This window comes from Mirounga angustirostris, unplaced genomic scaffold (genome assembly GCF_029215605.1).
Source record: "Mirounga angustirostris isolate CCGP_5_RB_7025 unplaced genomic scaffold, mMirAng1.0.hap1 SCAF_15, whole genome shotgun sequence".
Classification (NCBI taxonomy): Eukaryota; Metazoa; Chordata; class Mammalia; order Carnivora; family Phocidae; genus Mirounga; species Mirounga angustirostris.
In genome coordinates this window covers 44,409,881-44,436,645 of record NW_026991723.1, presented here as the reverse complement: position 1 = coordinate 44,436,645, position 26,765 = coordinate 44,409,881, and the positions used below count along the sequence as shown (strand labels likewise).

Below are 26,765 nucleotides of genomic sequence, written 5' to 3'. Positions count from 1 at the left end.
CAGCCATAGGACAACCAGTGGGAAGAGGTAGCCTGACAGAAAATGAGTCTGAAGAAGCGGTTGCTGAAGATTGGCTAATAATCTGATAAAGGGATGAGCTTGGCGGGGGGGGGGGGGGGGGGGGGGAATCAATAGGGAAAGTGTAATGGCTGTGGGACGTATGTTCGTATTAGAGAAGAATCATCAGAAACACTAAGCTTTTGGAAGGACACTGGGCAGGTGAGTTGATTGACAGATGGGATGTGAAAGGTCTGATATCACAGAGGACTGGCAGTGGTGGACTTTTACTTCCTACCGTGGCAGTGTCCGCACCTTTAGATTTATCTTTCAAATAAAATCCTCTCACCTGGCCCCAGCTGGAGAAGGCCCACTCCACGCAGAGCTGTTGGTTACAGGCCTGGGTGTCTACTGGCCGTTTGGCGAGCTGTGTACACAGATCATTGGACACAGGGGTGGAGATCCCAGAGGCTTTCAGCTTCTGGCAGGTCACCCGGCGGGTCTGGACGCCTCCCCCACAGCTCCGGGTACAGGCCGACCAGGAGGTCACCATCCACCTGGGGAGAGGAAGAGCAAAGGGTCAGGCTTGGGCAGAGGAATGATGCCATATGTTCTCAGGAAAAGAGCCTGGGCATCCCCTTATTCTCACCACACAGCTACTAATCTCGGGGCATGATACACATGGAGTGGAAGGCTGAAAATGGTCCCCCAAAAGATATCTACAACAGATCCCCGGAAGCTGGGAGTGTTACCATATTTGGACAAAGGGGCTTTGCAGATATAATTAAGGACTTTGAGATGCAATTATCCTACATTATCTGCCTTCACAAATGTCCTTAGAAGAGAAAGAGAGATTAGAGGAGGAGACAGTGTGACCACCGAGGCAGAGGCTGGAGTGATGTGGCCACGAGCTGAGGGATGCCTGGAGCCACCAGACGTTGGCAAGGCTTGAGAAAGTTGCAAGGGGTGCAGCCCTGCTGACATCGTGATTGTGGATTTCTGGCCTTCCAAGCTGTGAGAAAATAAATGTCTATTCTTTTCAGCCACCATGTTTGTGGTAATTTTCAGCCACAGAAAACAAATAGCCTTTGGAAATCGACTGCAAAGGTGCATCCTGAAAGAGTGGTCTGCACATCACTTGTCTCACTCGTGACACTGGCCCCCAAAGCCGCGAGCCTGCAGAGGGAACGCTCTGGGAAGACAGTCCTTTAGCTAGTTATGCTGCACTGTGTTTGTGGGACTTCCTGAACCGTCCAAGTGCATGGCAGAAGGGGGACAGTCTCCTAGGGCAGTCAGATCCAAACTGTGTCTCTGGCTCTCCCCTGAGTCAGTGTTTTATCTGCTAGTACTCATTCTCTCTTCTACCTTCTGCAACCCATGTCTCACTGGATTTTGTTGAATCCCCGAGAAATAGGCAAAGTTCCTTCTGGCTTTGTGGAGCAGTTTCCCATGAGTCACAGTGCACAGGCCTTATACCTCCTCGAGGGCTACATACGTGGAGCATGTCCTTTCTCAGGATGTTAGGTTCTGGCTACAATTTGGATCGTCAGAAGTGAGACTGACCAGGACTGCGCAAATGGCTTGTCTCATAAAGCCAAGCTGGAATTTGGGAAACATGCTGGAATCCTTGGTCCAGATACAAACCCGTAGGGGCTCTCTGTGAATGTTTGCACCATGGGCTAGTTCTCAAAGAAAAGGGGAAAGGGGGACAGTTTGGGGGAAACGGAAAAGCCTTGGGGTGTTCCAGCCATCTTATTCAATCTAGGGAAAAAGACCATTCTTGGGTTTTAATGCCTGAGACAGTTTATCTAAATGAAATGGCGGAACGGTCACCTGGGTCAAAGCAGGACTCTCCGGCCCTGTTCAGAGACAACCAGGGCGAACCTTGTTTTGTTCAGAGAAGGCTGCTGAAGTGCCCAAGAAGCCTGGCAGGGAAACCAGTCAAAGGAGAGGCAAGCAGCAGAGATAGGGAGCAAATTCCTTTTGAATCTGGATCTGTGACTTATTTAGTTTGATGGAACCCCCCTGATCCATTGGCCCTGGAGAGAGATGACTGTGTGCAGATCTCCAAGCCCCAGAAGCAGAGCCACTTAGGAAGCAGGCACGAGGTGGTGTAAAGCTCCTGGGGGCACTGAAACCCAAGCCAACCTGGCCATTATTTCATTTGCAGAAGTAAATGAGCCTGATTGACTCTGACCATCACCGCAGCAAATCAAAAAGTCCTTGGCACGTCCGAAACTTCATCTTCATTTCAAATAGCTTGGCGAGGGCAGTCTTCCAGCCCCTTATATCCCCGGTGAATGTCAGGCCTGCATTTCAATCAACTTTTATTTCCAAATATACATTTCAGCAATTTTTCAGGAGCTGGGGTGGGGGGGTTTGAGAAAGGCAAGGTATGGCTATGTTACAGTTCAGGAAGGGTATAAAAGGACATTAATCATTCCCATGGAAACCTTCCCGTCAGCAAGTCAAACTGCTGATATTAATGAGCATGTTTCATATTTCATTGAGTGGCTCCTGGTTTCAGCTGCTCCTTGTGACTCAGCTGGCAAAACACAAAGCGGGTGCCTGAGCAGTGCGTGAAAGTCCCACGGACAGGTAGGAAGGGGGCATCGCGAGGCCCAGCCAAGTCCCCCCAGGCTCAGGATGCCATGCTGGTGCCAGCTCTGTGCCCACCCATTATCCTTTTAGCGACTGCCTACAAACTGGGGGTGGGTGCTCTGTGGGACTCACAGCTTCTCAAAGCTGTAAGGGGCAGAGACGGTAGGTGTCATTCTGGGGCCAGAGGCAGAGGACGTATATCCAACATGGAGGCCACTATAGAAAAGGAAGATTTGTTTTGACTTCCGCAGGATGCAACCCCCTTTGAAGAAAAGAAAGAGCAGCAGGGAGAGGGAGAGGGAGAAGCAGGCTCCACACTGAGCGGGGAGCCCGATGCGGGACTCGATCCTAGGACCCCGGGATCACGACTGGAGCCAAAGGCAGAGACACCCAATGACTGAGCCACCCAGGCGCCCCTAGGGAGCAAATTTCTTATTGCAGGATGCCAGCGAGCTCTGGGCCTGGGATGTTCCTGCTCCTTGAACAGACCTTCTCAGGCACTTGGGATGCCCCAGGCAGTCCTCAGCCCGCTGAGTGGTGAGGGAGCAAACTGCCGAGTGAGGAGGCCCATTCTGAGGGATATTTTCTGCAGGGTGGAGAGGCCTGGCAAGTCGGGGCCTATAGAAAAGAACAGTGCCTTGGATGGCAGGCCCCCTTGCCCGTACTCTGTGTCTCTCCCTACGCAGTACTGGACAGAGGCTAGCCACCGACTTGACTAAAAGTCAGGGCCCAGCGTTGGGGTCGGGGAGGCCTGAGCCAGTGCCTGCCACACTCACCGAGAAGGACAGTCTCTCCGGTTGCAGGCGACAGGCTGCACAGCAGGGCGCACCTTCCCCGCACAGTGAGTGGGGTTGACCTCTGTGCTGTTCAGGAGACACCTCAGGCGGGGCTGCTGAACGCCCCTGTTACCACAGGAGGCTGAGCAGGTTGCCAGTCTGTCCACAGACCACCAGTAATCTGTCACAGGAGGAGGATCAGAGGTGAAAAGAGGATTGCATGCATTAGTGCCCATGCTCTGTGGGCATGAGGAGCTCTCGAGAATGACACTCTGTCCTCCAGTGGGCTCCCTTCCCAACTTAGGTAGCCAAGTGGCATGGCGTCTAGGAGCCTCAGTTGGCTTATCCACGAAGTGAGTATAAGACCCCTACCTTGCAAAGTTACTGTGAGGACTGGATATAATGAAAGCAAAGGGCGGAGCCCGGTGACTGGCACATACAGAGTACTTAACCAGTGGCTGTAGTCCTTATTCTTAAATACACTTCCAAAGTACTTTTTCTTCCTAGTGGGTCACCAGAAAGTGACTTTCTTTTTCAACAAAGAGATACAAAAATATCAGAGATACTTAACAATCACATTTGTACGTGCACATTTGAGTTGAACTTTGGAAATGTTACCAAAAAAACAGCCTACCCAGAGAGCACTCATTTACATGTGACAATGACGTCAGGAAGAAATTCAATTTCTGTGGATTTTCTATCTGGGGGTCTGGGACTCACTGGTAGGAAAACTGTTAAAAGTAACTGTGGGCTGGTAAACTGTGAGTGCTTATTTGCAAGGTCATATATTACAAATCTTGCAGATAGGCACTGGCTTCTGGTTTTCAGCAGAGAATGGCGGGTTGGCAAGAAAATGCAACATTGACTTTCCTGTCCAGAAAGCCAAATGGCAGGGGAGGATGTTTAAGGGGGAAAACCCATTTGCTCCCTCCTCGTGTGCTACAGAGGCACAAAATTCTGGCCCTTCCCGCAGAATCCCCCATTTTAGAATGCATGCAATAGAATTTTGCTTTCCCTAAAAATAGTCACCCATGGGCCACAGGGAGAAATAGCCTATGGAAAACTTGAAAGCCTCACTTAGTTTCTATAACAAGGCCCAGTCTGGGTTTGTTTCCCACTGTTTTAGGTTCATTCACAACCTTTTCTTGGTGTAGCTAAAGCCAGGCTTCTCCCAAGGGCTTTCTGACCCGCCTGTGTTCCTGGAAGGTTAATGCACAAACCACAGGAAAGGTGCCTGCAAAACACTTAGCACATGACTGCAGCTGAAGACTCGTTAGCACCATAAGCAGGTACTGGCACCAGCCTGACTCTCCAGGAGAGAAGGCAATAGCCAAGCAGTTTGGATCAAGAGGTATTTTTTTTTTTTAACCAAACCAACAGAGAAAACTTGCATTAGTTTTTTTTTTTTTAATTTTTAATTTTTTTTTAAAGATTTTATTTATTTGAGAGAGAGAATGAGAGAGAGATAGAGCACATGAGAGGGGGGAGGGTCAGAGGGAGAAGCAGACTCCCTGCCGAGCAGGGAGCCCGATGCGGGACTCGATCCCGGGGCTCCAGGATCATGACCTGAGCCGAAGGCAGTCGCTCAACCAACTGAGCCACCCAGGCGCCCTGAAAACTTGCATTAGTTTAACAGGCTACTTTGCACGCATGCATGTGTGCGCTTGCATGCATGTAGGGGTGTGTGTGTGTGTGTGTGTATGTGTGATTCTTATTAGTTCAGCAAGCATAAATGAAACTTTCTTGGCTTTGCTATATCATGATGTTTCCTTGGTCCTCAGTGGTAGCAACATGATGAAGCAGAAGGGCCCACTGACTTTTCCAGATTCTGCTGGGATGGAGCTTGGTGGCTCTTCTGAAGGGCCTCATTGTATGGAGACATGGTTCTGCTTTGATTTTCATGCTCTAGGAGCCACTGAGATCAGAAATCACTTTGTTTTACTACAGAATTAGATTCTCAGGTGGACTTTCTTATTCAAGAACTAAGCCCGGCTCCAAAGCCTGAAGGGTTTCTTACCTTGGATCACCAAAGAGGCCTTCTGCACGAGCATTCCTGCCTCATTCTGAGCAAGGCAGCTGAATTCCCCTTGAGACCCGCCACTAAGATTTGCAACCTGAAGAATCTGTCCAGCTGCCAAGATATGATGTGTCAGTCCTGGGACAGTGGCGACTGGCTGATCACCATGGAACCAGGTGATATTGGGGGTAGGGTGACCTTTGATGGGACAGCCTAGAAGGAGAGTATGAAAGAGAGAGAAGCCATTAATAGAGTGAAATGGGGATATATATCTGATGAGTTGTTTTAGTGTCTCTGTGGCTTAGAAGCCACACATACGGTGTAGTCTCCTTACCGATGGCATTTTTCTTTCTTTTTTTTTTTTTATTATTTGTATTTTTTTTATTCTTATGTTAATCCCCATACATTACATCATTAGTTTTAGATGAAGTGTTCCATGATTCATTGTTTGTGCACAACACCCAGTGCTCCATGCAGAATGTGCCCTCCTCAATACCCACCACCAGGCTAACCCATCCTCCCACCCCCCTCCCCTCTAGAACCCTGTTTGTTTTTCAGAGTCCATCGTCTCTCATGGTTCGTCTACCCCTCCGATTTCCCCCGCTTCATTCTTCCCCTCCCGCTACCTTCTTCTTCTTTTTTTTTTTTTCTTGACATATATTGCATTATTTGTTTCAGAGGTACAGATCTGAGATTCAACAGTCTTGCACAATTCACAGCACTTACCAGACCACATACCCTCCCCAGTGTCTATTACCCAGTCACCCCATCCCTCCCACCCCACCCCCCACTCCAACAACCCTCAGTTTGATTCCTGCGATTAAGAATTTCGATGGCATTTTTCTTATGTGTGCCATTTCCAGGCCAATAGATGTTTCTACTCAGGAATTCTGGGAAGGTAACTATTTTTTATTCAATTAAGGAAAAATTCTTGGAGTATACAAAGTGCCTGTTTCTATGTCCTTGTATGAACTTTTAAAAAAATGAAGCCATTAATATTCACTCATTGAACATTTTTCAAGTTAATTAGTTCCTATACTGATTTTATACTAAAGAAATCACTTCTTCAAATGCAGTGAATTGGAAAAAAATGCTAATAGTAATAGTTAAGAATCAAATTTTAAGTGGTAAAAGTCTAATATTTGCCACTGTTATACTGTGTATGTGGTTTTCAAACCAAATTTTTTCAACAGAATCTAGGAAAACAATTGTAAACACTGATTTCATTTTTCTGTCAGTCAAGAACCTTGGCCTTCTAACAACTCTTACCAAGCCTGCATTGGACATGTACCTATCTATGTAGTCACTGAACATACTCTGATACATTAAAATTCTAAAATATTAAACTTAGATATTGTGTCTACCCAAGGTTTGTAGCAGAGAATTATTAAGGTAAACTGATTGCAGTTGTAAGAAGAAACCAAGTTTCTCTAAATTGAGAGTACTTGCTGAATTTGCTGTTGTGTCCTCAACAACTTAGCTTTCACAGATAATTTATTTGGAAGTTTACTTTTTATTTTTTTAATTTAAATTTTAGGTAGTTAACATACAGAGCAATATTGGTTTCAGGAGTAGAATTCAGTCATTCATCACTTACATACAATACTCGGTGCTCATCATCACAAATGCCCTCCTTAATGTCCATCACCATCTAGCCCATGCACCACCCACCTCCCTCCATCAACCCTGTTTGTTCTCTATCATTAGGAGTGCCTTTTAGCTTGTTTCCCCTCTCTCCTTTTCTTCTTTTCTCCCTTCCCATATGTTCATCTGTTTTCTTTATTAAATTCCACATCTGAGTGAGATCCTATAGTATCTTTCTCTGACTGACTGATTTCACTTAGCATAATACACTCTAGCTCATCCATGTCATTGTAAATGGCAAGATTTCATTCTTTTTAATGGCTGAGTAATATTCCATTGTTTGTGTGTGTGAGTGTGTGTGTGTACCACCTCTTCTTCACCCATTCGTCAGTGGATGGACATTTGGGCTCTCTCCATAGTTTGGCTATTGTTGATAATGCTGCTATGAACGCTGGGGTGCATGTATCCCTTCGAATCTGTGTTTTTGTATCCTTTGGGTAAATACCTAGTAAGTAGTGCAATTGATGGATCATAGGGTAGTTCTATTTTTAACATTTTGAGGAAATTCTCTACAGTGGCTGCACTAGTTTGCATTCCCACCAACAGTGCAAGAGGGTTCCCCTTTCTCTGCATCCTTGTCAACATCTGTTGTTTCTTGTGTTGTAATTTTAGCCATCTTGACAGGTGTAAGATGATATCTCATAGTGGTTTTGATTTGTATTTCCCTGATGATGAGTGTTGTATCTGGTAGTTATGTGGATGTCTTTTTGGAAAAGTGTCTATTCATGTCTTCTGCCCATTTCTTAACTGGGTTATTTATTTTTTGGGTGTTGAGTTTGAGAAGTTCTTTGTAGATTTTGGATACTAACCCTTTGTCAGATATGTTGTTTGCAAATATTTTCTCCCATTCTGTAGGCTGTCTTTTAGTTTTGTTGTTTCCTTTGCTGTGCAGACGCTTTTTATCTTGATGAAGTCCCAATAGTTCATTTTTGCTTTTGTTTCCCTTGCCTGTGGTGACTTGTCTAGTAAGAAATTGCTATGGATAAGGTCAAAGAAGTTTCTGCCTTTGTTCTCCTTTAGGATTTTGATGGTTTCCTGTCTGTCTCACATTAAGGTCTTTCATCCATTTTGAATTTATTTTTGTGTATGGTATAAGAAAGTGGTCCAGCTTCATTCTTCTGCATGTTGCTGTCCAGTTTTCCCAACACCATTTGTTGAAGAGACTCTTTTTTTCTATTGGATATTCTTTCCTGCTTTGTCGACGATTAGTTGAACATGTAGTTGTGGGCCCATTTCTGGGTTCTCTATTCTGTTCCATTGATCTGTGTGTCTGTTTTTGTGTCAGTACCATACTGTCTTGATGACTACAGCTTTGTAATATATTTGAAATCCAGAATCATGAGGCCTCCAGTTTTGTTTTCGTTTTTCAGAATTGCTTTGGCTATTTGGGATCTTTTGTGGTTCCATACAAATTTTAGGACTGTTTGTTCTAGCTCTGTGAAAAATGCTGGTGGTATTTTGATGGGGAGTGCATTAAATGTGTAGATTGCTTTGGGTAATATAGCCATTTTAACAATGTTCTTCCAATCCATGAGCATGGAATGCTTTCCCTTTCTTTGTGTCCTTTTCAATTTCTTTCATATGTGTTCTATAGTTTTCCGAGTATAGATCTTTTACTTCTTCTTTTCTTAGAATGCATCTTTCTTTTTATTATTTAAATTCAATTAGCCAACATATAGTACATCATTAGATCTTTTACTCCTTTAGTTAGAATACTTTTAGGTATATTATTATTTTTGGTGCAATTGCAAATGGGATCAATTCCTTGATTTCTTTTTCTGCTGCTTTTTACTGGTATATAAAAATGGAACAGATTTCTGCACACTGATTTTTTTTTATTATGTTATGTTAATCACCATACATTACATCATTAGTTTTTGATGTACTGTTTCATGATTCATTGTTTGTGCATAATACCCAGTGCTCTATGCAGAACTTGCCCTCTTTAATACCCATCACTGGGCTAACCCATCCCCCAACCCCCCTCCCCTCTAGAACCCTCAGTTTGTTTCTCAGAGTCCATAGTCTCTCATGGGTCATCTCCCCCTCTGATTCCCCCACCCCCAATTTTATATCCTATGACTTTGCTGAATTTATGTATGAGTTCTAACAATTTTTTGGTGGAGTCTTTTGCATTTTCTACATAGAGTGTCATGTCATCTTTAGATAGTGAAAGTTTGACTTCTTCTTTGCCAATTTGGATGATTTTTATTTCTTTTTGTTGTCTGATTGCTGAGGTTAAGTCTTCCCTTACTCTGTGAAATAGTAATGGTGGGAGTGGACATTCTTGTCTTGTTCCTGACCATAGGGGAAAGGCTCTCAGTTTTTTCCCACTGAGGATGATACTAGCTGAGTCTTTCATATATGGTCTTTATGATGTTGAGGTATGTTCTATCTATCCCTACTTTGTTGAGGGTTTTTATCAGGAAAGGTTGCTGTATTCTATGAAGCCAGCATTACCTTGATTCTAAAACCAGACAAAGATTCCACTAAAAAGGAGAATTACAGGCCAATATCCTTGATGAACATGGATGCAAAAATTCTCAACAAAATACTAGCAAATTGAATTCAACAGTACATTAAAAGAATTACTCACCACGATCAAGTAGGATTTATTTCTGGGATGCAAGGGTGGTTCAATATTTGCTAATCAATCAATGTGATACACCATATTAGTAAAAAGAAGAATAAGAACCATATGATCCTGTCAATATATAGACGTTTAAAACATATGATAAATCATTCAAAATTAAAGATAGTGGTGGCTTTCCTTCAATTCAGTTAAAAAATATTGATTTTGTGTCTACTGTTCTGGGATAGATAAGATAGGACCATCTTCCCTCTTGCAAGGAGATCCTAGCTGGTATTGGATAAAAAACAAAGCACACTAATAAAACTGAGATGTAAGGCAGAAAATGATGAGATCTGTGAGACAAAAGAATGGCTACCTGCATGGATGTCTGTGCCTATGGATCTGTAAGAGAAGGAATTTTCCAATGTTGGCTTGTTTTCTATTCTGGGGGAAACACTGTTAGAATTTGTATACGATGCGGGGTTAACACAGGAAAGGTTCTTAGAGATTGTCTAGCCTAATGCCGGAGGAGGAAACTGAGGCCCAGAGATGTTAAGATGCTTTCCTAAGATCAAGTGACAGGCCTTCTGATTCCTTGCCTTGTGTTCTTTCCTCTATACCTGCTGCTTGTTCAGCTGGGCACCAGCAATTTACCTAGGCATCTTGTTATCCCCTTCCTTTGCTCATTCCTTTTGTCCCCTCGCCCCCCCCCCCCTTTTTTTAACATTTTCACAGTAATTGTTTGGTTAAAGTGCTTGAAGCAGACTACTTTGAAGGGCCCTGGAATGCTAAAATTGACTGTAAGAAGTTCTTTATGGGATATCATTGGTACAGAACCCCGTTCTTCATTCCTCCCTGCATTGACTCATTTTGCCATGTAACTTTGCAGTGGCCTTCGATGATGGGTGAGCTGTAATTTCCTACCTCCTGATTTGGGGTTTGGCTATGTAACTACTTTGGCCAATAAAATGAGTCAGATGTTACACTAATAATCTGAAAGAGAAATTAAGAAAACAATTCCATTTATAACAGTATCAAAAAGAATAAAATACTTAAGAATAAATTTAACCAAGGAGATGAAAAACATGTACCCTGAAAACTACGAAATGTTGCTAAAAAATTTAAAACATAAATGGAAAGCTATGTCATGTTCACGGATTAGAAAACTTAATATTGTGAAGATGTTAATACCCCCAAGTGAACTATAGATTCAGTACAATCCCCATTAAAATCTCAGTGACTTTTTCTTTTTTTATTTTTTTGTAGAAATAGAAAAGTCCATCCCTAACTCTCAAGGATACTGAATAGCCAAAACAATTTTGAAAAAGAACAACAAACTTGGGGGTTTCACATTTCCTGATTTCAAAACAGTACAAATCTATAGTAATTGAAACATTATAGTACTGGTATAAAGACAAACATATAGACCAATAGAATAAAATAGAAAGCCCCCAAATAAACTCTTGCTTATATGGTCAAATGATTTCCAACATGGATGCCAGGGCCATTTAATTGTGCTGGGAAAACGAGATAGCCACATACAAGAAAAATAGCTTTACCTTTACACCATGTGCAAAAATTAATTCAAGGGATCAAAAACTTAGAGTTCAATGTATAAAACTCTTAAAAGGAAACATAAGCAGAAGCGTCATGATATTGGATTTGGCAACGAGTTCTTGGATATGATCCTAAAAACCCAGGGCAACAAAGAATAAACTGACATCATCAAAATTGAAAGCTTTTGTGCATCATAGGACACCACCACCAGAGTGAAAAGGCAACCCACAGAATGGGAGAAAATATTTGCAAATCACAGATTTGATAATGGATTAATGTCCAGAATATATAAAGAATTCCTACAACTCAACAACAAATATAAACAGCCAAACTAAAAAATGGGCAAAAGACTTCAATATACATTTCTCTGAAGATATAAAAATGGCCAATAAGCAAATGAACAAATGCTTAACATCACTAATTGTTATAGAAACAAAATCAAAACCACAATGAGATACACATCACATCCAGTAGGATGGCTATTAAAAATAAACAAACAGAAGATAACCAGTGTTGGTGAAGATGTGCGGAAATTAGAATCCTTGGGCTTTGCTGGCGGGAATGTAAAATGGTGCAGCCAAGGTGGGAAATAGTATGGAGATTCCTCAAAAAATTAAACGTAGAATTACCATCATGATCCACTAATTCTATTTCTGTGTATATACCCAAAGGGTCAAAAGCAGGGACGTGAATAGCTATTTGTACACTAATGTTCACAGCAGCAGTATTCATAATAGCCGAAAGGTGAAAACGACCTGAATGTCCATCAATAGATGGGTAGATGAACAAATGTGATATATATATGTATGATGGAATATTATTCAGCCTTAAAAAGGAATGAAATTCTGATATGTGTGGCATATGAACCCTGAACACATTTAGTGAAAGAAGCCAGATGTAAAAGGACCAATATTGTATGATTCCACTTATAGGAGGCACCTACTATAGTCCAATTCATAGAAACAGAAACCAGAATAGTGATTACCAGGGGCTGGAGGAAGGGGAGCACAGGCAGTTATTTTTTTAATGGGTACAGAGTTTCAGTTTGAGATAAAAAGTTGTGGAGATGGAAAGCATGATGGTTGCACAATGATGTGAATGTAATTAATGCCACTAAACACTTAAAAATGTTTAAAATAGTACATTTTATGTTATGAGTATTTTACCACAATAAAAGAAATGAGACCGATGTTCTGGTATACCAGTTCCAAACCTAAACCTCAAGAGACTGTGTGTTTTTGCTTGTGCTCATGTGCCTTTGCTATCACCAGCAGAACATGCTTGGACTGGCCTGATGATCCCAGAAGGTGGGTGAGAGAACTGTGGAGAATGGCCAAGTTCACCCTAGGCAAACTCGGTTTAGATCAGCTGAACTGAAGATCAGTAAGAATAAATGATTGCTATTTTAAGCCACTGAGTCATTATTTTTTAATGTGGTGATAGGTAACTGATAACACTTAGGGAGAAGGGATTTCCACAATTCCCCTAGGCCTATGGATCCAAGGCTTGGGGTAGGGCAGAGTTTCTACCTGTGTGCTGATCACCTACATCTTCTTATTCAAATACATAGGAGGAAGCAGTTTCCCTGCATGCTCCTGGTGGCACCTAGGCATCTATATGTTATGAATTTCATGGTGGTATCGTTATACTCCTGTCTGAAATGGGGCTAAGAATGGCCTTGGGGAGAAGTGTATAGAAATCAGTCAGCTGAGGAACAGCAGTTCTCCTGGGAACAGCAGTATTCAACCCCCTCCACTACCAAATGTAGTCCGGAGTCAGATGCTGATTTCATTTTCTAATAAGAGGCAGGAAAACTGTACATTGATTTAGGCAAAGAGCATGATTTAAAAAGTAGAGCTTTTCAGACTTACTTAAACAGGCCAATATATGTCTCAATCACATCTGCTTTGGGGGAAAAAAAAAAGGTGTCATAGACTGTTAAGATGTTGGTTCCAGGAATTATTCGGTTTGGTCAGTGGGGACAGAGCCCTCGTGAGGCTGACTATATTCTAAATTGATAAATAAGAATCTGGCTATTCCCAAGGAAACATGAGATATTTGGCAAGGAAATCGCTTATATTTAGCCCTAATCTTCAATTTTCCAACTCCATTAGGATTGGTTTTCTGAGAGAGTTTTTAAGCAGAAAAAAGAGCAGGAGCAGCCTCAGGCTTTTTCCTATGGCTGATGAAGTTACTTATCTGGGAGCCAGGAATCCTAGTCAGCTAAATAAGAGGTTCATTTGCATAATAATTTACATTTATAATCCTCCCTCCTTCTTGGAATCAGAGGCCATGGTGAGCAGCCAGGACATCTCTCTTGGCCTATCTGAGTCTTGGGTCTTGGATATGTTCCCAGGGTCTTCCAGCCTCGTGCCCCCAGTGGGAATAAGATGGGGCAGAGTTCCTTCCAAGGGCAGGCCTGAGGACTGACATGATGTGAAGTTCTTAAAACTCAACTTGAGAAAGACCCACAAGGAGCAGCAACGAAGACAGACGTCTGAGCAGCAACCTTCCTAGTAATCATGCCTCTCATTCTGAAACTTATCGGGGTCAAGATCAGTTTTGTAGAAAGTTTGAAAAAGAAAAGCAATTTGGTTACTTTCAAATGCACTGACACAGATTCATGACTCTCCAAGAGGAACTCTAGATTTTCATAGGGTTCCCTGGTTTCAGTTTTCTAATCTGTAAGTGAGATTATTGAGTTAGTCAATGGTTTTGTAATTGATAGTTCCCTGGGGCCCTAAGGGTCTGTGGAGGTACCTGGGGAGGGGCCTTTGAGAGGAAATCTGCATAAGGTAGGGGCTTTGGGGCCTCTATTACCATTTTAATCACAAAAGAATCTATCGGGCTTCTGGTAAGGAGATTCCACTATGGATAACCACTGAATTAGATGATTTTTAACATGCTTTTAAGATTCCTAGATTTCTCAACATCATCTCAAACTCATCATCCTCATCCCTCTTCTCCCTGCCTGGAGGTAGCTAAATGCCAAGGGAAAAAGAGAATTATTCAATCTATATTGCTTAGATCAATGTGTAGTGAAACTGAACTATGCCAATGAAAAATTCATGGAAGAGATGTTATATATAAAGGTTATTTAGGATTAAGGTAAGCTGAGACCAGGGATAGAGAGTAGGAAGGGGAGGGCAGCCTAGAAGAAGCTGTGTGAGCAAAGGTACAAAGATGAGAAAACTTGTGGTGTGGCTAGAAGAAAAGACTAGTTGACTTGGCTAGAACACAGAAAACATAAATGAGGTTGGCATGGTGTGTGGGGAGTTGCAATGGGGAGGATCCTGACAGCTAGAATCTAGTCTCCTGTAGGTTTCTGAAGAGAGGGAGTGATCTGATCTAGGTTGGATTTGGAAAGATTATTAAGGTAGTTCTTTGTAAGATGCACTGGCTTGAGAGAAAGAATCTATGATATCAGTTCAGATGTGGTAAGAAATGAAATATATTTGCAAAGGTAGCTCTGACAGGATGTGAGGAGGAGAGGAATGGAGGCAATGAGGGAAAGCTAATAAGATTGGAACACTAGTGAGACTATTAACAGAAATAGGTAAGTCAGGAAGAGAAGCTATAGCTTATCTCCACCCCTGGAGATAGATTTTAGTTTTAAGCATACTGACGTTAAAGGTCGTGATGGAACCGCAGTATAGAAAAATCCATCGAGATAGCAGAGATAAAAATGGAAGTTAAGTCAGATTTACTAGAAACAAATTTTGGGAACCAATTTCATAGATTTATATGGATGAAGTCTTCAATGAAAGGAGATCAAGCAAGTCTCAGGACAAAACAGTGGGGGAACTCTAGTATTTAGTGGTTGAAGGAGGAAGAAGAGGTATTAAAGAAGTCTGAGAAGAAGTGGTCTGAGAGACAGGAGGAAGATTGAGAGTACATGATACCATGGAAATCCAGAAAGGAGAGAGATTAAAGAAACTAGTTGTTAGGAAATAACTGATTAGTAAGAATTTGTGTAATGAATGAATAGCTTCATTTGTTTATGAAAATAACTGAATAAACAAACATTTCCCCCACAGTCCTCCCACTCCCTGCCCAGGCAATGGGTAAACTCATTCTAACTAATTAGTTCTAATTAATAGAATTAGAAATAAAGGTGTCTATATGATCGATACATCCCATTCAATGCTATGCACACCCACTTATTGGGTTTAAGAGAAAATTTACCTCTGGGTGTTGAATCTTAGAAGTGGACCAACATCCACAACCCAATAACCATGGGTTATTAAGAAGATAAAATAATTAAAGAGATGCATAGGAATGCTTCAAATATTGCAAGACAGGAACGGAGTAGATCTTGACCAGGAAACTCTTAAAACAACTTGACTGGGGATTCTAGCTTCCAGTAATGGTGAATAACTTGGTTGGACTAACCTTCCTGCAAATAACAATCATAAAATCTAAACAACAACCACCCCCATTAAACAACTTTTTGAAAGCACTGAAGAGAGTCCAAAAGTACTGACAGAAATAGGAGGGGAGTATATCCTAGAAACTCAGCAACTGCAACAAGTGTGATTTGTCAGCTTGTAACTTTCTACCTGGGGAAATTCCTCAAAGCCCATGTGGCTCAGGGAGGTGGCTTGAGATGTCAGAAGACAGAGCCTGGGGGCTGTCAGAACAGCTGAAAAGTTAAGGGGGAAAATCCTGGAAGAGTCATAGGTGGGGATAAACCTCAAAATCTGCATAAATCCTGCCCAAATTGTTAGAAGACAAAACCTAGGGGACCCTGTAAAAGAACAGCAGCTAGAAGCTGAAAGAAAAGGGTAGAAAATTCACTTAGTGTTCACTGCAGGGAAGACAGAGGTTGGACTTTGAGTCCAGCTAAGTTAACTGTCCATTAGAACAAGAATAAAACACTCTTTTAGAGAACATAACAATTCAGAGTCTCTACAATATCTCACGACCTCGAGATCATGACTTGAGCCAAAATCAAGGGTTGAATGCTTAACTGACTGAGCCACCCAGGCGCCCTTCTATGCTTTTTCTATGAGGGTTTAACAAATTTAAAAAATTCGCTGTTCCAGCCTTTTACTTTCAGATATTTCCTCAAATGCTTTATAATCTGCCCAACTTATAAATCCTTACTGGTAGGTTCACCTTCATTCACTTAGCCCTGTTGAAGTCAGAGATCACTTTCATTTGTATTTCTGTCACCCTTGATTCTAACAACTTTAAAGATTTTTTTTTTTTTAATTTGACAGAGAGAGAGCGAAAGCAGGAACACAAGCAGAGGAAGTGGGAGAGGGAGAAGCAGGCTTCCCACGGAGCAGGGAGCCCGACGTGGGGCTCGATCCCAGGACCCTGGGATCATGACCTGAGCCAAAGGCAGACGCTTAACAACTGAACCACCCAGGTGCCCTGATTCCAACAACTTTAGTTCAGTTGCTCTGTATGGCAGAAACTGCTAGTGATCCCATCATAATGGTCCTCTCCTTCTTGGAGTAAAAAAACCCCTGAATTTATTTAGGTATATAGCTGCCTGGAATAGAGACATTTCCCATCACCCCCTGCAATAAGGTGTAGGACATATGATTGCATTCCATGAAACGAGAGGGAAAGTGATGTGTACACTGTCTGGGACATGCTTTTAAAGGAAAGAACTTGCTCTTATTCCCCCTTCCTCCGTCCTGCTATTGAGAACATGTATGTAGAAAAAACCATCTTGGCTTAGGTGGATAAGGGCAACACTCCAGGATGTCAGAGTGATAGGAGTTTCAAAATTTTTTTGCCTGGGTCCCTAGATGACGTGGTAGGTTGTCAGACCATGCTTGGAATGCCTTCCTCTGGACTGCTATGTGAGACAGAAATTGACTGCAATTTTGGGTCTCTGTTCTAGGTTGTTGAATGTCTATCCTAACTATGACACTCCTAAATATTCTTTCCTTGCTGAGACAGTGTCCTGCTATATATATATATATGTCCTTCCCATCTGTATAGTGACCAGAGAGAATGTACTTCTAGGAAGTGTTGGCTACTCATTTTGAAAATGCTATTAGGAAAGTCTGCTTTCAAGAGTAAAAGCAAAGTAAAGACCGGAATAAAGTGATTATAACTACAGCAAAAGAACAAAATTACTGGTCATCTGCCTTTCCTACCACTAAACCATCTTTCAATGCTTTTAACTGAATACATAGCTCATTCTCCTTAAAAACTTACTTTGTATCCAGAAGTCGTATCCTCCTCTGCACACATGTAGTGCAAGCCCTCTGTGCTTTTATGTACATATTTATGTGCATGTCTCTATGTGTACACAGTGGTCTCTGAGGTTTGCCCACCGCAATAGTCAAAATAAGAACTCTAACATGAATTCCCACAGTGTATGTTCCCAGTGAATAATTATCCATGTTTGACTGCTAATGAGAAAACCTGGCTTGTAACAGGGGTTCCTTCCTGTCACGGACATTTCTCATTTGTTAAAGTAAAAGAAGTATCAATCATTCCTTGAGGGTGAGCAGTCTCTCTGTGTGCCATTTACAAGGACACCAAAACCATGGGCTAACATGTTCCACACCTCCGGAGAGACCAAATGATGAACCACTCCCCTGCTCCCTCTGCTTTAGTGAGGATGTTAACCATGTCTCATGCAGGGGCTAGCATCTCCTTTTCTGTTTCCCTCCCAGCTACATGAATGTTGGCCATTTCCATCCTCCCAACCTCAATGCCCACCCCAGGAAGCAGTCAATCAGCAGGGAATGACAGTGCTCTTTCCTCAGACCTCAGTTATGACAGGTCTTGAGTTGGTTAGGTGTCCGAGGAGGAGGCAGTGCTTGGGAAGGCTGCCCAGCTAATGAGAGTTCTGGCAGCAGAAAGCCTCTCTCTATCAGTCCTTTGTAACCAGTGAAAGAAAATATTGCCTGTAGGCCTCCATTCCTAGGTCTACCGTGGCTCTAAATTGAGCCAAAGCCAGGTGTGATTCATACATGTGTGAGGGTTGTTTTTCTCCTAGTTTTACCTCCTGTTTTTTAAAATACATTAACTGGAGAGTGATAAAAGTTTAGAATGAGGGAGATGTGCACAACAAGAAATCAAGTTAAATATGAAATTACATCCACTGGGAGTTGGTTAGCTGGAACCTGCCATTAGTTGACATCCCCGGTTAACTCAAATTGACCTCACTGACATCCTTCATCTCTGTTTCACACTGGTTTCTGTAACGAGAGTAGCCTCACTCAGGAAAACAGGCTGATTCAACAGATGAGGGAATCATGGTGGGGGGGCGGGGGCAGAAAACTGGGAGGCCTGGTGGTCCTGGCTTCCACTTCCTTGAACCCTTTGGAAGATGCTGGTGAGATAGGGCTGCCTTTGAGGCACCTCTCTAGAAAGAAGCTCCGAACTCATGATGGTCATTCCTTAGTGGGTATTTTTGTTGAACTGAAGGGCTGAAAATCAGCAGGATCTCTGGTCTGCTGAACGAGAGGCAAGCAGCTTGATTTATGGGCTTCTTTGGAAGTTAGATAAAGCCAACTCAGGCACGTTAGCTGCTCATTGCCTGAGTGAGCCAAACATCCAGAGGGGAATTCCATGAGCTCTTAGCTTTCAGCAGAGGAAGACAAGAGTTCAGGGTGCATCTTCTCCCTTCTGTCCTCCCTTTCCAGCCAAATAGCTCAGGAAAAGGCACTTGAGCTTGATGACCCAATTGTACAGAGCAAAAAAACATAAGCAGACTGAAAGAGGCCCATAAGGAAGAACAGTTTTAAATGGGGGTTCACAATCTAAAAGGGGAGGAGAAAAAAGTAGTGCTCTGGAGGGTTTCACTTATTTAACTGCTATCTCCAGGAAAAGAAAGCAGTGGCAGATTAGGACGTGCTGTGTAAAAATATTAAAGACGTGGCATTATTACTTCATGAGCTGGCGCCAGGCCTGTCAGCATTTCTATTATAGTCCTGTATTTTTCACGGAGTTACTTACTATAAAAATGATGTGTGCTGGGATGAAACTTGGCACTTGGTGTAGTCAGTCTGGGAGTCCTTGCCTTAATTTAATTTTACAAAACTGGAAAACACTCAGCCATTTACATTCACAGAGGGACCTCCATGCTGTGCGTGGTATACATGGTGTGTACTGGCCTCACTCTAAGGCTGCGGGGTGACAGACGAGAGCAGAGAGGCTGCCCCCACTGCAGCTTCTGGCTGCTTCCCCTTTCAGGTTTGGTGTCCCCTTGACTTTGAGAGATGGTCTCTAAAGCAGCACCGAATGGGTGGGCGCTGGCCCTAGGCAGCAGGCTGAGACATGATTAATTCATATCGGAAAAAAACTCAGTTCCTTACTCCCCATTTGTCAGCTGGACCCCACAAGGCTGTGGGAGAAGACACACAACTTTAATTTTCACTCCAATTTTTGGGACCTCCCAATAAGCTGGTCAAATAAGCAGGCAAGACTATTCCCATGTACATTTGCCCAAAGAAAACTAACTTTAAAACATTCCTGGAAAAAAAGAACTCTACAAGCCCATTTTCCATTCCCCAAATGTCTTTTTACCCCTAGGGCAAGCTTTGGGTTTCCACTGGCAGGGGGTATGTGAATGTCTCCATGCTCCCGGGCATCTGGTAGAAGAACGTGATATATTTCTCAGCATGAAAAGTAGCTCCATCTAGATTTATGACTTGATTAAAGCCTGGCCTTCTCCAAAGTGGTCTGGTTATTGCTTGGCCACTTCCCTCATCCATAACCTTCGAATCTGATTACTCTTTTACAGGTAGGGAAGATGAATGCCACTTAGGATGTCCATACATACAGAGTCTCGGCTATGAACAGAATTGCACTGTCTGACTTAGAATTTGGCAGAGCTGAACAACATGCTTATCCAGGGTCGACTGGGCTACCTGGGACCCTGGGGGTGGTGGTGGTGGTGGCTCTCGGAAACTGGTCCAATTTCTTTAAATTCATGTTAGTGTTGATGGGGATTGAAAGTATCTCAAGTGGATAATACACAGAGTTCCCATGTGTCTTTCCCTGCCAGCAAGCTCTTGGCATAAAACGCGCCTTTAAAAACAGATCAGCATTTTTTTGAAGTTTCAAATTTCTGGGTTTATAAGTCCCTGGTTGACTCTACCCTCAGGCTACTGGCAGGTGCAACCCGGCCTGCAGGAGGAGAGGCTGGGGTGACCCCAGAGGAGGCCTGGCTGGAGGCTGTCTGGAGTCCACTTCAGTCCACTGATGAGATGGCCTTTTAATGAACCCCAGAATGTGGATCATGCTTGGGCCATACCATCCTCTCGAGCAGGGCCCCAAGTCAGAACTCCCCTCTCTGTGTCTGTTTAAAGGTTACACCCACCAAGTCTAGATTCTGTAAGGAATGAGACTGATGTTACACATTTGGCCCAAAAGGGGACAGTATTTCAGGGCTTTCAAGAAGCGCTCTGTAATAATCAAGGTGCTACCTGCTGTGAGAGAGAAAAGGCGGTTTCAGCCTCTCTGATTATTCTCTTCCCTTGAGGAATACAGCCGTCCTCACCCCCTCACTCCAGCCAACGGAGAGGCCAGCTAGAAAACATCCAGATTCGGGAAAAAAACAAAAGCCAGCAGCAGCTCAGAGCCAACATGCCTTCATGAACTCAGCCTAGGTTTGGCTCGTTTATGGGCCCGAGCCTTTGCAAAATAAATAAAAACCCACACACGCACAAGGAAAAAAAAAAAAGAGCCTTTGCTCACAGCCCCGTACGCACCCCATTTCAGTTCTCCTCTGCTGCACCAAAGCCACAGACCAGCAGTGGATGTGAAGAATGGCTAATATTCATGGCAGGTATCCTCAGAGGCCTGACTGGGGCACGCCACAGAGCTCAACGGCAAGTCACAGGAAGGAGCAACTGCTGATGAGGAATTCCAGGGTGAGCGCTAGGGGTGGAGCTGCTAGGGGAGCGTGAGGACCTTGCCCGAATTTATTATTCCCATATAAGCCTCCTGGGTCTTGAGGCTCCAGAAACTCCTCAACAAAGCAAAGAAAAGAATAAACAACGTGGGTGAGGTGAATAAGGGGAGGGTTAAGCAGGCGAGCTGAAGCGGGGCTGTGAGCCACGGGGAGCAGGGGGGAGGGGGTCAGTGGTGAGTGTTTGCAAGGACACCGCTGGCTCACTCTGCTGGTGTCATAATACGTTCTGGCAGGTGAGCTCTGGCCTTTGGCAGCCAGGCTGGAAGAATGTGTAGTTTGTGAAGGGCCCATAAATAGAGATGTCCTATGCAGAGGCAGTCAGACACCTACAACCTGGGCTGGAAAGGCCATCACGGCAACGGGATCTGGAGAGCAGAGAGGGGCTATCCAAATAGCCCTTCTTTGTCTTGCAACATACATTTCTGGTACTGATTTGTTTTGGATTCTAATCCTTATTGCATTTGATTCTCAGATCTGGCTATATAGTCCAGAGGCTCCCTTGGAGCCCTTAGTGGGCTCCCTGATGGCTTAAGGGAGAGGTGACAGGTTCACATCCTCGGGGCCAATTCTGACCTTGGCAAGAATCACCTGGACTTAGAGTCCCGAAAACCAGTGCACTCTCCTTAGGAAACTGGGGATTCCAGGCAAACTAGCCCTGGGTGAGGCAGAGTACATGGTGCTTTTCTGGAAACAGATAACTTCTTGATTGAATTGGTTCTTTATGGGCTTTCCCATTCCCCAAGCACTCACATCAGGTGAAGGTAGAGGGTCTAGAATGGAAGATGCATTTGGAGACAGGGCTATTTACCTAATCTCTGTACAACTGATGGATGTGAGAACTAATGTTCCCACTGTGCTTCTCAAAGGCATTCCAAGGACAGCAGAGATATGAAAGGCTAAAGGTCCAACTTGGGCAGAGCAGAAACACACAGTGTGGGGACAGGTTATGCCTGTTATTCAATAACCTCACGGGGCACCTAACTCCACATTAAAATGTACAATTAGCATTCCACTAGAGTTTTGTTCCTAGAGCTTTCTAAAAGACTAAAGCTGGGAAGTTCCAGGAAATGGGGAAGGAATTAACTTTTCCTATAGTAATGAGACTTTTTTTTCCTCCTAAATACATTTTTGGATTATGATTTTGCAGAGATGGGATGAAAGAAAAGTGTTTCCAATAAGGTGCTCATATATTGCTATCTCTTTGTCAAAATAATTTCTTAAAAACTAAGCAGTAGAAAGCTTTCTTGTCATTGTTGATAAGAAAGTCCAGAGCAAGAGTTGGCAAATTTTTTTTTGGTAAAAGGCCACGTAATAAATATTTTGGACTTTGTGGGTCATATGGTCTCTTTCACAACTACTCAAGTCTGCCATTATAATTTGAAAGCAGCCATAGACAATATATAAATGAAAAGGGAATGAAATGAGTGTGGCTGTGCCCGGCTAAAACCTTACTTACAAATAGGCGGTCGTCAAGACTTGGCCCAAGGGCCAACCCGGCTCTAGGGTATGAGATCATTAGAGTTTCTGAACACTAAGAACACACAACGTAGTAAAACCACTAAACAAATGCCCATGCAAGATGTATTTTTACCTCCAAAGGCAATGACCATTTGCACAAGAGAAGAAAGGTAAATTCAATACCTTTTTTGCTAGGTAATAGGCTCAACTTGTTGTTTTAAAAAAATCCAGTGATAATTCATGATAGATTAGAAATTCAGAAAAATATAAGAATAAAACAATCCTAATCACTATGAATGTTGTTCCTTCTAATCATACATGTGCACATGTATCACTGGATAGGTTGATAAATCTTAGATAGTCTCACCAATGAATATATAGGTCTACATCATTCTTTTAAATTGCTGCTTAAGATTATGTGACTGTAGCAGAACTTTTATTTAATCAAATCTCTGTTTAAGGTAATTATGTTGTCTCTAATTTTTCACTAATATAAACTACATTATTGTAACTTTCTCAGTATATATAATCTTTGTATCCAAATATCTCCTTAGGTTACATTACTGAGGTGGCATTGCTGGGTCAATAAGCATCATTTAAAAATATTGGTATGTATTGCCCAGTTGCCCCCCCCCCCCGAAATGTTATACTAATTTATGCTTTGGGCAACAATGCATGACAGTACATGTCAGTTGATTCTTGGATATTGTGGTTGGTAGGCAGAATAATGGTCTCCCCAAAGATAACCACATACTAATCCCTGAGACCTACAAATATGTTACTTTGCATGGCAAAAGAGACTTTTATAGATGTGATTAAGAAAGGATCTTGAGATGGAAGATTATCCTGGATTATCCAGGTGGGCACAATGTAATCATAAGAGTCCTTATAACGGGAAAGGAAAAGGGTCAAAGTTAGAGATGTGATGAAGTTGCTAGATGTTGGCCTTGCAGATAGAAGAAAGGCTAAAAGAGGTAGGTAGCTTCTAGGTGCTGGAATAGGCAAGGAAATGGATTCTCCCCCCATAGAGACTCCAGAAGGAACACAGTTTGGCCAAACTTGATTTTAGCCAATAAGACCCATTTCAGACTTCAGACTTCTATAACCATAAGAGAATAAATTTGTGCTGTTTTAAGTCACTAAATTTGTGGAAATTTGTTACAGCAAATACAGATTTTGTAAATGTTTTTCATCTTTATCAGTCTCATCATATTCAATAAATATTATCTAATTCTTATTTGCATTCCTTTATTAGTAGGATTGAATCTGTTTTTGAGTTTTTAATGTATAGCAAATTGTTAATGTTGCTGGCTCATGGATCACTTTGGGAAGTGATCTGAAGAAAATTGTGGGCTCTTGCACCTTGCACCTGAGAAATTTGCACATATGCTAGGGAGCTTACAGCCGCAAAGCTCAAGAGCCCCAGGTTAAGAGTTCTTAAAAAAAAAAAAAAAGAAAGAAAGAAAGAGAAAGAAAGAAAGAAAGAAAGAAGAAAAAAAAAGAGATCCTGTATTAGACAGCAGGGCTGAAAAGGGTACCAATGATAGATAGCACTGTCTTATTCAAAGTCAGAAACATAAAATATGCTAGCACTCCCTGGCCACATAAGACTTGATGTAAAAAGTACCTGGCTTAGAGGGCAGTAATCAGTGATCTGGCCAAGCAGATCCTTCCTGCAACACAGAACACAAAGACCGGATACTGTCCAGAGCCCACTTTTGTTCTCTACCTGTTTCACCCTCTAGCTTCTAAACCTGGAAGCAATTTGGTTTCTGTTCAGAAATTCTTACACCAGCCATTTCTTTTCCTTTTCCCTTCTTTTCATAAACAATTCAGTCTAAAAGCCAATAGGTGAAGCCAAAGGCAGCAGCATTCATGGGGGTGGGGGAAGAAGGGGTTTGGGGAGGGTAGTCATGGTAGACCAGAGTGGGGCACTGGGCCTGAGCAGGGTGAAGAGGGTGGTGATAGCTTGGTGAGGGGTATCAGAACCTGAGTGGGGTGAGGACCATAACTGGGGGGGGGGGGGGGTTAAGACAGTAGCGATAAGAGCTTAGTTATATTGAAAGGGTTTGATTAAATAAGTAAATCTATTAAGGACAGTGGGAGCCAGGTTTGCAATAATTGCAAATACTGAAAGGGTAAAAAATAGAATAAATCCTGTGGTGTTGGATAGTAACTGGAGATGCACGGGAGGACTCATGGATCCCAGTGTATAGATATAGAAATACACCAACTATGTTTGCCCATGTGTATATGTATATATGTGTAGATAGAGAGATAGAAAATCTTTATTTCTTTGCACTGAGAGTGACCGAGAGCAGTTATACTCCAATAGCAACAAACAGACCTGGTACAGAGATCTTGGTTTCTCAATACTATTCTCCAAGACAAAGTTCAAGGTGAGCCAGAGAGTAATGAAGTTATCAAAGATTCATATGGACATATTAAGCGGTACAGGAGCTACCTGAAAGGAGCTCTAGTGGGGGGGGCGGAGCAAGCTGGAGGAGGAGTAGGAGACCTAGATTTTGTCTGGTCCAGGAATTCAGCTGGATAGGAATCAAACCATTCCGGACACCTACAAACTCAACAGGAGATCAAAGAAAAGAATAGCAGCAACTCTCTGAACAGAAAAGCGACCACTTTCTGGAAGATAGGATGTGCGGAGAAGTGAATCCGAGGCGATATTTGGGAGGATAGACGGCGGGGGAGGGGCCTCTGTCGGCCGCTTCTGGCAAGTGATAGAGCCACGGAGCACAAAATTGGAACTTTTAGAAGTCAGCTCTGCTGAGAGACGTCACTCCAGTGGCTAAGCAGGGGGTGGAACCCTCGCGGGACAGTGTGGTCTCAGGACCCTCGGGGTCACAGAAAGACCGGGGGTGCCTGAATGCAGCAGAGCTCCCAGGGATCGGAGCGGGGAAGTCGGCTGCAGAGACGGAGCTGAGGTGTGGGCTCTCAGCTCGGGGTTGCCATAAACTGTGATCCGCGGCACAGTTGGGCCACTGCTCCTCCACCCAACAAGCAGCTGATCTGGGGAGACTCCCCTTCCTCCCCCAGGAGGAGCGGTGCGGGAGTGCACCACAGGGATCTGCTGGGTTTGGAGACTCCACACGGGGTCGGGTGCCAGAGATAGAAACGCGGGGTCACAGGCCGGGTGAGCACGGAGTGCGGTCGGAGACCCGGGAGACGGGAGTGACTGATGGCTTTTCTCTGGGGGCGCACTGAGGAGCAGGGCCCCAAGTTCTCGGCTCCTCCAGGGCGGAGATTGGGAGGCTGCCACTTTCACTCTTGGTCTCCAAAGCTGTACGGAAAGCTTGCAGGGAACAAAAGCTCCTTAGAGCAAACCCGAGCAGATTACTTAGCCCAGACTGGGCAAGGGTGGGGCAATTCCGCCTCCGGCAAAGACATTTGGGAACCACGGCAACAGGCCCCTCCCCTAGAAGATCAGCAAGAATCGCCAGCCAAGACCAAGTTTACCGATCAATGAGAACAGCAGAACTCCAGCGCTAGGGGAATACAGCACATACAATCCATGGCTTTTTTCCCATGATTCTTTAGTCTTTCAAAGTTGATTTTTTTTTAACTTTTTTTTTTTGAATTTTTCTTTTCCCTTTTCAACCAATATCTTATTGATCCCTTTTTTAAAAAACATTTTTATTTTTCATTTTTAGATACATATATATATTTCTATATATATATATTTAGATATATATATATATATTTCTTCTAACAGACCAAAATATACCCTAAATCTCTAGTGTATGGCTTTGTTCTAGTCTCCTGCCTGATCACATTCTCTTCCTTTTTTTTTTTAAATCCTCTTTCTTTTTTCAACCAATTTCTTATCAGTTCCTTTTATAAAATCTTTTATAATTTTCATCTTTATAGTCATATTCCATCCCTTCATCACATTAACCCTTATTTTTGTACATATATAAGTTTTTCTTTCTTTAAAATTTTGGGAGGCACTTTCTTCTAACAGACCAAAATACACCCAAAATCTAGTGTGTAGCACTAATCTATGCCCAGCCTGATCATATTTGATCATATTCTGTTTTTTTTTTTGTTGTTTTTTTTGTTTGTTTTTATCTTTTTCTTTCTTTCCCCTTGGTTTCAGGTCTTTTCTGATTTGTTTAGTGTATATTTTCTGGTAACGTTGTTACCCTGTTAGCATTTTGTTCTCTCATTCATCTATTCTCCTCTGGACAAAATGAGAAGATGGAAAAAATCACCTCAACAAAAAGAACAAGAGGCAGT

The 26,765-nt window shown here is 42.9% G+C and overlaps 1 protein-coding gene across 2 annotated transcripts in view; it reads right to left on the bottom strand.

Annotated features, from left to right (window-relative positions):
* The window catches only part of ADAMTSL1 (ADAMTS like 1), a 939,419-nt gene that overhangs the window by 26,969 nt on the left and 885,685 nt on the right, over positions 1–26,765 (bottom strand). For both annotated transcript variants that reach the window (XM_064579938.1, XM_064579939.1), the window contains 3 exons: positions 5,392–5,604; positions 3,375–3,555; positions 347–554 (listed from right to left, as the gene is read on the bottom strand). In XM_064579938.1, the coding sequence (XP_064436008.1) occupies positions 347–554; positions 3,375–3,555; positions 5,392–5,604 (602 nt within the window). The remainder of the gene's footprint in view (positions 1–346; positions 555–3,374; positions 3,556–5,391; positions 5,605–26,765) is intronic.